Here is a 10,357-nt window from a genome sequence, read left to right as displayed (position 1 = left end):
GAAGTGCACCGGGTCAAGAGGTGCTGGACGAGGTTGTTGCACTCGTCGTCCGTGAGATTCTTCTTGTGTTGGCCCTTGCGCATGTTGGGAAATGAATGGTCGAAGGGAGCTCAAGGGAGCTCGTTTTGAAAGCCAAACCCCCGCGCAGGTCTTGGCGGGAAGGTATAGCCGGATATCACTGTTTGCAACCGGTATTTATCCGGATATGTGGGGGTCGCTACTAAGAATTGCATAATCTAAGCACGGACAATCATGGGGTTTGTATGGTTTTTGTTTCTTGTGATTTGAGGTTTTGATTTAAGTTTAAGATGCTCATATTATGCTATTCGGATAGCCCACACTTTCCTTGTTCTTCGGATAGCTTTACTTTATCCTAATTCAGATTGGCTGGAGAAAAAACTGGACTTTTCGAAATACGAACACTTATTATTGGACAGAGGTAGTAATCAATTTAGGATAACTTTGTATTGCCCAACCACACCTCGTTACTGTATTTGTTCGTGTCAAAACCTCTATCATATAATGCTGGCCATTCCATCACGTGAATGCAATGCAAAAACGGCGTAGAAGCCATTGGTAATAGTCATTCAAGATTGGGTTGAAGTTCCCTAGTCGACACGGGCCACATTGGGTTGGATCTGAGGTTTTGTCGAGTGTTAAACTCGGTAGACATCCATCCACAACAGAAATTTAACTCTATAAAACAGTACCCTTGTATAAATTATATGCAACCTGTTGTAACCGCTTACCCTAAACACAAAATTTCAATGCTCAAACACATACATACTTTAAGATAAAAAAGTTATCCTAAATTGGTTATCAAAATGTGAGTACAAATGCTTACAAAGTTACAAATTTACCTGTGAAGTTCATCGCCTAAACTGATGATTCGATTATGAACTGAAAGAGGCGCGTCTTGTCTATTGGAATCACTTTTCAAAACTCAAATATCGTAACGGACTCAAAAGTTATGTCCATTCTACTCCGACGCCTCCAAAAAAGTTATCTTAAATTGGTTTTTTACGTTAACGTTACTGTACAAAAGTCGGCAGAAGAATTAAGCTAATTTGCAGGAAACCATCATCAGCATCTTATTAGTGTATTACTTAAACTAGTGTGATTACAATCACCACAATACTTTACATACAAAATTCAGCACACAGAATCGATCAATAGATTTGGCGAATCAGCACAAACGTCCACATTTTGGGTAAATTCAAAAAGAACAATACAATACTGTACCTCGTTGCCATGACAAGCTATGACCTTGGCTGGGCACGAAGGACTGATGAGTTGTGGTGGCCCGTGTATGTGTGCAACGTCCAACCTCTTCGTAAAGGCGCTTTTCACTATCTGCGTACGTACGATGACGTGTCTGTCATGAGATCGAACTAACCCTTGCTTGTGGTGCTCCCAGAGATCGAGCACCAACCGGCAGTGAAATTGGCACACAAGTTTAATGGCGTGCTTGTGTACTACTTGGGGATATACACATTGTACGTGGGTCGTTCGTGTTGGTCGTTGTCATCTGAACGTATAGTTCAGCACAGACAAAAGTGGACGTGAAGCGATGGAGTTGCAACGAACGCCATTTGTTCAGTCAACAGGAGGCCATTGCGGATGATGCTGACATGCTCACACAATTCACAACAGCCATGGCAGAAGCCAAGGTATGGCAGTACACGAACCAAACCGTGCGAGACGACGACGACAGCGTTGCTCTAGGTCTTTGAGGACCAAGGCACCCTTCCGTTCTTAACACCATCGGACCTCCGCAGTAGCTTGACACCTCCACCGTGGCCCAAGGATATCATGCCAGGAACGATCACGTGGATGAGCCATGCATCAAAGTCATGGGCGCCAGCCTATGTGTTTGATCCTGGTCACTTGCGTGCCAACCATAATGTAGCCAGTACGACGTACACATCTACTACTAGTATTGGGGTATAATATTCATCTATTACTGGTATTTGGGTAGCCCGTCACGAGAAGAAACAGTTGCTTCAAGCTAGCAATCCTAACACGTACTATCTCGTCTACAATTTTGGAGATTGCCAAATGTACGTCCCCATGGACAAGTGAATGCACTTGACGTGTGTATTTCCAGCTCGCTGTGGAAGCGCGGCAACGCCAAGATGCTGCCGTGGGGCTGCCCTGAACACGATAAGTTCCTCTTGGGCGTGCCGAGGAAGCACCCCAACGAGTACCTATCAAAAGCCATGAAACGGCTCGAGGTGGTATCCCCCATGGTGATAGTTATCAACGCCATGTAATATATGGTGTGTATGCTGCTGCTGTGGGTAGGACTTTCTTTTGGCGAAACAGAACCAGAAAAAGCTCACGATCAAAAATGCCTACGTCGTCCAGGTCTCCTGGGCCAACCCGAGCAAAAACGAACTGGATCCCAACAACGACGACATCGCTATTAGTACCGTGGACGACACGATGGCAAGCAGTGGCAAGGATATGTCGACTCTTTGTGTGCGAAAGCGCAAAGCTGTCGAGGGTAAGAGCATAGATGTGAGGCAAAGCATTTGATTCAGTGGACTGATCGTAGAAGCACCACCTGCGATGGTCATGTACTCCAAGAAAACCCACTTGGCAACTGTCATGGGCACGTCCAAACGACCTGCAATTGGTCCCCAGCCAACAGCATCGCTTCCCCCTCCTGTTCCGCCGCTTTTCCGCAATGGGGTGGCTTGGGCCCACGTCCGAGGCCAACTGTGGTGGCCAGTGTATATTTGCAACCCACACCTGTGGTCTCCACGTAACCACTTGGTTTTGAAAACGAAAAGTTCCAATATATATGAACTGTCTAGAGCCAGACTCGCCTACCTTGACGTATGACGTGTACTCGTTTGGGTACCACACGATGAGGTTAGTAAGCTGCTGATTGGAGAGGATATATCATGATAGTGGTCGTAGGAGTCGTGCGTTTACATTGGCGCAGCTACGGCCATGGAAGTGTCCTGAAGCACCAAGGCTCCGTGAAACCATCTTCACGGCGCTTGACCAGAGCAAAGTGTCGGACCAAGAAACACTGGGGAACGCCCTCGTGGAAGCCGACGTACGCTACATGCCTTGTCTGGATTCACAGTCAATTGTTTATGTATTTCCTTGTAGAATTATTACGTTGAGTACGAGCAGATTCAGGTAACTTGGGGTGGCAGTAGTCTGCACGTGTTTCTATTCTTGTTTGTAGAGCTCTACGGATCTCGAGAGTAAACTTGCACGCCTAAAGTGCAATACGCTCGCTGCCTCCGCCGCCTGGTGTTGTAGCTAGCTTCTAGCATTGAAACCAGTGTAGTACAGCCACACTAGATTAATACCGACAGATTAATATAATATCAGCGTAGTATTCTTACTAACGTCAGTACCGTGCATTTATTACCATTGATATCTTGTAGTTTATTTTTACCAATTTTGATGAGTATTACAGTTGTACTTACGATGAGTGCTCATATTTAGAAAAATTAGATATATTTTTGAAGCAACTAACGCCGTCAGCACTCCGCCTGTGAAGAGTTTATTCGCACCAAAGTTGAAATTCAAAGGAATTGATGGGAGTCTACATGATGTTGGATTGCCGAATTTCGTCTGAAAAATTGCGCATTTTGGTTGGCTAAAACATTGCCTCTATGAACGCACTGATTGGTTACGAGACGAATGCACATTTCCTCGTCCAGAGACTATGGCCACGTCAGGCCGTGCAGCGTATGAGGACGGCGGAAGGTTCAACTGCGTGGCGTGGGCCTCCACGAGTGGAGCTCTGTGGTGGCCGGTGTACCTTTGCAACCCGATGACAATGGCAGACGATTTACACGTATTAGGTGCGTCACGAGGTGTGCATGTCACCCGTGACCATGGGGCATCGTGGTAGGCCACAGCCACAAAGACTATCGAACCGAGCGATACCCCGGCATCCCAGTCGTGTACTACCTTGGCACATACGAATTGTACGTTCGTTCGCTGCGATGTTGACGATGCCTTGATGACCACCCTGTAGTGAGCACGGCAAGGCGGAAGTGAAGGAATGGTTCTGCCCCGAGTTCGAACACTTGGCCCAAGAACCCTCCGTGCCCGACGACGTATTGGTGGATTGGTGTCGAGCACTTGCAGAAGCGCAGGTACATGCTCATCCGTGCCCAGCGCCTGAGCAGAACGGGTGTAGGCCATTCGGTCGACTGGCGTGGTACCGTACATGCTGCCATCGGACTTGGACAATCGGCTTCCACCTGTGCCTCGACTTTGCAATGCGTCGGAAGGGTCGGTCGTTTGGCTCTTTACGCATGGACACCCATGGAGACCCTGCTTTATTCTAAATCCATTCAGTCTAGTCGCGAAACAAGGTACATCATCCTAAGTATCACGTCAACCAGTTCTACACATGTGCTAACTGCGTTCAGGAAACTCAAGCCACCTGGTTCGGCTCGTGAACAATGCTCAGAAGGACCCAAGCAGATACTACCTGGTCTACACTTTTGGCGTGCATGCGATGTAGGCCCACATGGCGACGGCATTGTATTTCTAACTCGATTATTCTAGCCAACTGTTTAACCGAAGCAAATCCAAGGCTGGCATCAAGCTGTGGAACTGCCCAGAGCATCAAGGCTTTCTCCGAGGCATTCCTCGGCCTTCAGCGCAGGGCCAGGTGATTCTGCATCGGGGTGTGGATCATGCCACGGTGCGACCTCTGCATATACCGATATATATATATATGTTTGTTGTTGCCTCGTATTGACCGAATCATGTAGGCATTTTTAAAATCAGGCTCGAACCTGGACGGTCTCGTCCTTCCTGGCTTTAACGTGGATAAAAATCCAAGAACCCATCGCCCGTTGATTATCTACCAACGTTCGTACTGAACAAACCCATCTAAACAGAGTGCTAACCCCGTCGATCCGTAGCCCCAAAGCCCAAACACCCCGAACCAACCACGCACAGTTATCCGCTGCGCTCCAAGCAAAGCCAAGAACCGACTGTTGGAGTCACCGTCGTCGCGCCCCCGACGCCACAACCAACGCCAGCCAAGTGGGCGACACGGGAGCGGTATCCCTTTGGCATGGCTTGGGCTCGGATAACTAACATGATGTGGTCGCCCATTCATTTGTGCCAGAAGACCGATTGGACGACACACAAAGCAGGTAGTACGGAGAACTGTCTAGTATATCTTGCACACTCTTGTCATGTGACTCTTGTAGGCCACCAAAAGTTGGCCGAGTACAAGATCCGCGTCCACATTTATTGCTTTGCAACACACACATTGTATGTCGGATGGTTTGTTTCCATGTCTTTTGCCTTCGTGCATTTTTTAAATTTATATATTGTAAACCTGTACGAATATATCGAATATGCTATATACATATATATGGTTCAGTAGTGCTAACGAGTCCTAGTCGCACGTGGTCGGGTCAATTCCATCCGTGGCTGGGCGCGACCGACCATATCAAGCAATTGCGTGCGGTGGGGATGGGACAAGTATTTAACGAAGCTCGGGTAATCTATAGCTAGGATATACAGGCGTCCTCATTTTAATTCGTAGGACTTTATTGCCAAGTACGACAAGCTGGAGGTATGTATCTAAATTTCTATGATTTCTCCTGTGGGTGTAGGCGGACCTCACTTTAAACAACATGTAGCGAGTGCTGATCCTGCAAAATGCCATCGAATCGTTGGGGCCGAGTTAGATCAAGTCGTGTTGGTCCTGTTCTACAAGCAGGACAAGCAGTCTTGATGTCATACACGAGGACTTTTAATTTTGAATAGTAGGATATTCCATAGCATAAGAAGCAATGGACCCCGTTGGATGCTTCCACGCCTTGTTGTCGTCAGATTTCGCCCAAAGTGCCTCTATCGACAAGAAAGAACTCAACACGATATTGATGTGGTCGTGCAAAGGTCATGTAAAATATATATATATAGCCATACATTGGCTTTGGCCATGGCTGTCTTGAATTGTAATAGCATCTCGTGTCATCTAAAAGCCCCTTCCTTGCCTGACGTCCACTCGCATACTTGACGCACCCTATGTCCAGATTAGTTTCAACAAGGATAACAATGTACAATGTTATTGCCCCAAGCATGTAGCACATCACGACGCTGTAGGATTTGCCAATTTCAATGCCTGGTTCTCTGACGGTCGTGAGTAAGTACAGTACTACTGTTAGTGGTATTAACTGGTACTACTAACATAAACGGCCAATTATTGCCCCCGGACCACCAATTTTGTCAAAAACTTTTGCGTGTGTTGGAGCATAACTTTTCTAACAGTGCCACGAAAAATGGCATTAAAATGGCCGTTTTTCCAAGCCAAAATCGAACTTTTCCATTTTTCATTGGATGCCACCAAAGTTCAAAACTTTACGCCACAATTTTCTGGAGAATCGTATGGCATAAAAGAAATGGACCTACTATTCGGTCCAACTCTTTTACGGAGGTTTGTAGTCCGTCGGAAATTATCGAATAATTTTTTTCCATAATTGAACTGGCATCCAGACAACTTTGTAGATATTTCTTCTTTTCTCGTTTTTTTCACGGGATACGACACTTTGGGAAAATATTGCAGAATTGCCAAACCAGTTTATGGCGTAATTTTATGACCCGCCCTTAGTACTTTTTTAGCAATGAATTACGTATACCCCTCAGGAAAGGTCATCTGTTTCTTGATTGATGTTGCACATATACACAGACCCACCACGAGTCCCGTCGTTGCTGTGGTGTTGCATGTATTGACTTCTGATTGGATAAATACTTTGCATAATCATGTATCGGATGGTCGGTTCATCGCTTGATCGATTATTGGGATATTTTTTAATATTATATCTCCACCGTGGAATACTACCTAGTTAGTTGTGAATACTTTGACGTAAACATAATATTCGAGTCTGTCCTGTCGTCTCTCTCCGTATATATCATCTATCTGCTTGAACGGCCTTGATATCTCGAACTAACTACATACTGGACACTCGTTGAACTTCTTGGCTGAGAGAGAACACGCACTACACCAAGGACACGACCACCTGTCAGTTGAATCATGCCAATACTTATGTACCTCCAGTCGTTCGAACATAGCATAATAGTCCTACACAGCAACGTCAACAAGTGATACGGACCCTCTTCGTCACCTCGGCGTCGTCGACAACCGCTTGCATCCCAGCTTCTCGTAATAGCATGGAATACTTCATCGCCTTGGAGCTTTTCCACGGTCTCACTCGAGCAGTCCACGTGTGACTACGAATTGAACAAAATTATATATATATATATATATATATATATATAGCCGACGCTAGAAATAGAGTCCTTACAATGCACAGTCTTGGAACGAGTACACGTGGCAGTCCCGCAGATCCCGTTGGCGTTTGTCTGCCAATATACGTTCGTCGGTCCATACCCGTGCTGTGATAATTATTCATACCATTAATCATCTCCCACAGCGGTCGGTTGGTCACGAGCACTGGCGTCCACATGGACGTTGCAGACTGCTCTTGAGCCCATACAATGCCATGAGCGTACGTCGGTTCCTTGGCGGGGGGCCGGCGGGGGTCTTCGAGGTGTTGCTTGGTTGGGTGGGAAAAAGCAGAGGCAGAGATCCATTGCGTTGGCTGATGGTGTGTCGACTCGTGGCGCCACGACAGCTTGGGCTTTTTATAGGGCGGCGGGTCTGCTGAGCGAGGTGAGATTAGCAACCTTCGTACGTGATATACTTCTACCAGTGCTCAGGGAACGGCGAGGTGGCCCCGTACTCGTAAAGATAAGTCCAGGAAACGTGAGGTGATCCACGTTGTACCCCGACACGACAAATACCTACTCATCATTATATATATAAATATTATTTATATATACTAATATATATTTATATATATATATAGAGAGAGAGAAAGAGAAGGGCCGTGTACCATTGCATGCTTCACCGCCTTTTCGATGGTCTGCTGGAAATGCGCGAGACGAGGGATACCGCGAAGGAACCCGTCATGCTCGGGGCATTCCCACAACTTGACCCGTGCCCAGCTTCGGACGAAGAGTTTCCTAGCAGGGGTAGATACGATGCTGTGACATATCGACCTCCCATGCAGAGATGAGTTCGTACAGCGAGTGGATGCCAAAGAAATACACCAGATAGTACTTGTCCGGGGTCTTTTGGGCTTGGCGCACCGCACTGCGGATGGACGTCGGAGCTACAACAACACACGGGAGGCGTTGGCAAGCGCAACGAAGTAAGGCGTTGAATGTACCGTCGGTCACGATCACAGTCGATGGCTCGAGGACGTAGCAAGGCATCCAAGGGTTTCCACGGGAATAGTGCCACATGATGGACCCTTCCGGAACAATCGGCGGCGGAGGCATCGGTGGAAGGTTCTTGTTCAAGTCCGACGGAGTCAAGTACGGCACGATGCCATTGACACGGATTTTCTACGCTTCGCTTAGGCGCTACCATTGACACGACCACGTACCTGCGCTTCTTGGAACGCCAGGCACCATTCCCGCAACTTGTCGTCAGGTATATCGGGTTCCTGTGAGAACGTCTTGTACTCGTCGCAAAACCAGTCCTTCACATTCACAAACCCTCCCTCACTACAACACCGTGTCCCCAGTCATGAGTGGTGGGCCACTCGACCAGGAAAGCTTACAATTCGTAGGTCCCAAGGTAGTATACGAGCGGGAAGTTGGGATGCCGTCGCCGCTCGAGGAGTTGGTTGTGGGCCGAGCCTACGCCGCTATGGTGAAGTCCTTGATACGGACGTTGCTACGCACCCAACACATGCAAATCTTCTGCGATTGTCTTGGGGTCGCACAGGTACACAGGCCACCACAACTTGCGATTGGTGGAGCCCCATGCGACGCAGTTGATCCGTCGGTCCGACGCATAGTACGGTGAAGCCATGGCTTGATGATCGTCCCCCGCAATATTGTATGGCTTCAACCAATCGGTGCAGTATTTGATACTGTATTTCATATTCGACCAATCAGTGCATTTAGATCTCGAATAAGGTACTGTTATTACTACACTGTACTTGTAGTATTATTAATAATAATGTCACCAAATACACCGGAGTATTATTAATAATGGGTCAAACCAATCCGGGCTCACGAACTCGGACAATAATAGCAAAAAACGACCTTGGCGAGCACGTCAAAGAAATTACTTGGCTGCTAGCACACCCAATTCGATTTCATACAAACGAATATTATATCCGGTGGCTGTTGACCCCTCGCATAGCCTCCATTTGTAGCCACCATTTTTCGAGGATTCCGACATAAAGTTTAAGAGTTTCCGCGACAGCATAACAATACTATAATAGTAACGTTAAATGAAAGGTCACGAATCGTGAAAAGAAACCTACAAAGATCAAATCAATATGGTTCGGATCAGATTCAAATCTTATTCCATAACATGAAAGGTCCGGGTCATTTATAGATAACCTGTGTCCGAATTATCCTATTTAGGGTTATAACTAGGACAGGAGGGGGGCTCCTCGGCCTGGTTCGCTTCGCTCCCGGCCTCCGGTGCTCCCCACCTTTCGATAGATCATTCCTGTTATATTGAGTCGACTCGCGGGCGAACGGGCCTGGTTCGCTACGCTCCTAAGCGTTCTGGATATAGAATATTGTATGTACTTGTATAGGGATATTATCAGATATACCCATAACTCCTAGTCCTAATTTCAATTAGGGTATTTCCCTGGTTTTTATATATAAACTGTTAAACCTAATATCCATTTTTCCAGAAAGTGGATTTTAGCAACTATGCCTGCGGCACATCATAAACTGGCTTCCAACGAGCAGTAGTGTTCAACCCAGTCAATGTGATTATGCACGCAGAGAACGCAGATGAGCAAGTAGACGAGTTGGATGCAATAGTAGAACTGTAATGAAGGTGAATAAATCCAATAATCAAGCAGCAAAACAATACATTTAACGCGCATCGCATTGGATTCAACACATTCAGACATAAATGGCATTCGCGAAGGATCAACAGGTACCGGTACGGTACCGCTTACTCTGTGCTCATCTGCGTTCTCTGCGTGCATAATCACATTGACTGGGTTGAACACTACTGCTCGTTGGAAGCCAGTTTATGATGTGCCGCAGGCATAGTTGCTAAAATCCACTTTCTGGAAAAATGGATATTAGGTTTAACAGTTTATATATAAAAACCAGTTTATATTTCAAGATGAGCAAGTAGACGAGTTGGATGCAATAGTAGAACTGTAATGAAGGTGAATAAATCCAATAATCAAGCAGCAAAACAACAATACATTTAACGCGCATCGCATTGGATTCAACACATTCAGACATAAATGGCATTCGCGAAGGATCAACAGGTACCGGTACGGTACCGCTTACTCTGTGCACCTAC

General features: G+C 46.5%; 3 protein-coding genes across 7 annotated transcripts; 2 read left to right on the top strand and 1 right to left on the bottom strand.

The window, feature by feature from the left end:
• The first annotated feature begins 1,220 nt into the window (after window positions 1-1,220).
• H257_01858 lies at window positions 1,221-3,352 on the top strand. Of its 2 annotated transcripts, XM_009825275.1 has the most exons (12): window positions 1,221-1,357; window positions 1,418-1,496; window positions 1,541-1,670; window positions 1,726-1,912; window positions 1,979-2,060; window positions 2,108-2,234; window positions 2,305-2,506; window positions 2,558-2,767; window positions 2,820-2,877; window positions 2,926-3,067; window positions 3,124-3,153; window positions 3,203-3,352. In XM_009825275.1, exons 1-12 carry the CDS (start codon window positions 1,252-1,254, stop codon window positions 3,281-3,283), a joined length of 1,434 nt encoding a protein of 477 aa, XP_009823577.1. In that variant the 5' UTR covers window positions 1,221-1,251; the 3' UTR covers window positions 3,284-3,352. The 2 variants fall into 2 exon arrangements, with proteins under 2 accessions (XP_009823577.1, XP_009823578.1); XM_009825276.1 differs by lacking the exons at window positions 3,124-3,153; window positions 3,203-3,352 and having other exon boundaries at window positions 2,558-2,877; window positions 2,926-3,103.
• Window positions 3,353-3,682: 330 nt separating this feature from the next.
• On the top strand, window positions 3,683-5,906 carry H257_01857. Of its 2 annotated transcripts, XM_009825274.1 has the most exons (13): window positions 3,683-3,830; window positions 3,881-3,956; window positions 4,007-4,127; window positions 4,172-4,349; window positions 4,407-4,497; window positions 4,546-4,684; window positions 4,755-4,854; window positions 4,908-5,049; window positions 5,117-5,144; window positions 5,202-5,265; window positions 5,397-5,496; window positions 5,543-5,572; window positions 5,640-5,906. In XM_009825274.1, the coding sequence occupies exons 1-13, from the start codon at window positions 3,692-3,694 to the stop codon at window positions 5,647-5,649; spliced, it is 1,218 nt and encodes a 405-aa protein (XP_009823576.1). In that variant the 5' UTR covers window positions 3,683-3,691; the 3' UTR covers window positions 5,650-5,906. The 2 variants fall into 2 exon arrangements, with proteins under 2 accessions (XP_009823576.1, XP_009823575.1); XM_009825273.1 differs by having other exon boundaries at window positions 4,908-5,144.
• Window positions 5,907-6,774: 868 nt separating this feature from the next.
• H257_01856 (hypothetical protein) lies at window positions 6,775-8,903 on the bottom strand. 3 transcript variants are annotated; one of them, XM_009825272.1, is made up of 12 exons: window positions 8,752-8,903; window positions 8,628-8,706; window positions 8,451-8,571; window positions 8,232-8,409; window positions 8,087-8,174; window positions 7,896-8,025; window positions 7,710-7,803; window positions 7,415-7,660; window positions 7,305-7,362; window positions 7,125-7,230; window positions 7,052-7,081; window positions 6,775-6,998 (listed from the first exon to the last, which is right to left on the bottom strand). In XM_009825272.1, the coding sequence occupies exons 1-12, from the start codon at window positions 8,879-8,881 to the stop codon at window positions 6,951-6,953; spliced, it is 1,308 nt and encodes a 435-aa protein (XP_009823574.1). In that variant the 5' UTR covers window positions 8,882-8,903; the 3' UTR covers window positions 6,775-6,950. The 3 variants fall into 3 exon arrangements, with proteins under 3 accessions (XP_009823574.1, XP_009823573.1, XP_009823572.1); XM_009825271.1 differs by having other exon boundaries at window positions 7,052-7,230; XM_009825270.1 differs by having other exon boundaries at window positions 6,775-7,081.
• Between the last annotated feature and the right edge of the window lie 1,454 nt (window positions 8,904-10,357).

The sequence above is a fragment of the Aphanomyces astaci genome (genome assembly GCF_000520075.1).
Source record: "Aphanomyces astaci strain APO3 unplaced genomic scaffold supercont1.3, whole genome shotgun sequence".
Taxonomy (NCBI): domain Eukaryota; phylum Oomycota; class Saprolegniomycetes; order Saprolegniales; family Verrucalvaceae; genus Aphanomyces; species Aphanomyces astaci.
This window is presented reverse-complemented; position numbering and strand designations above follow the sequence as displayed.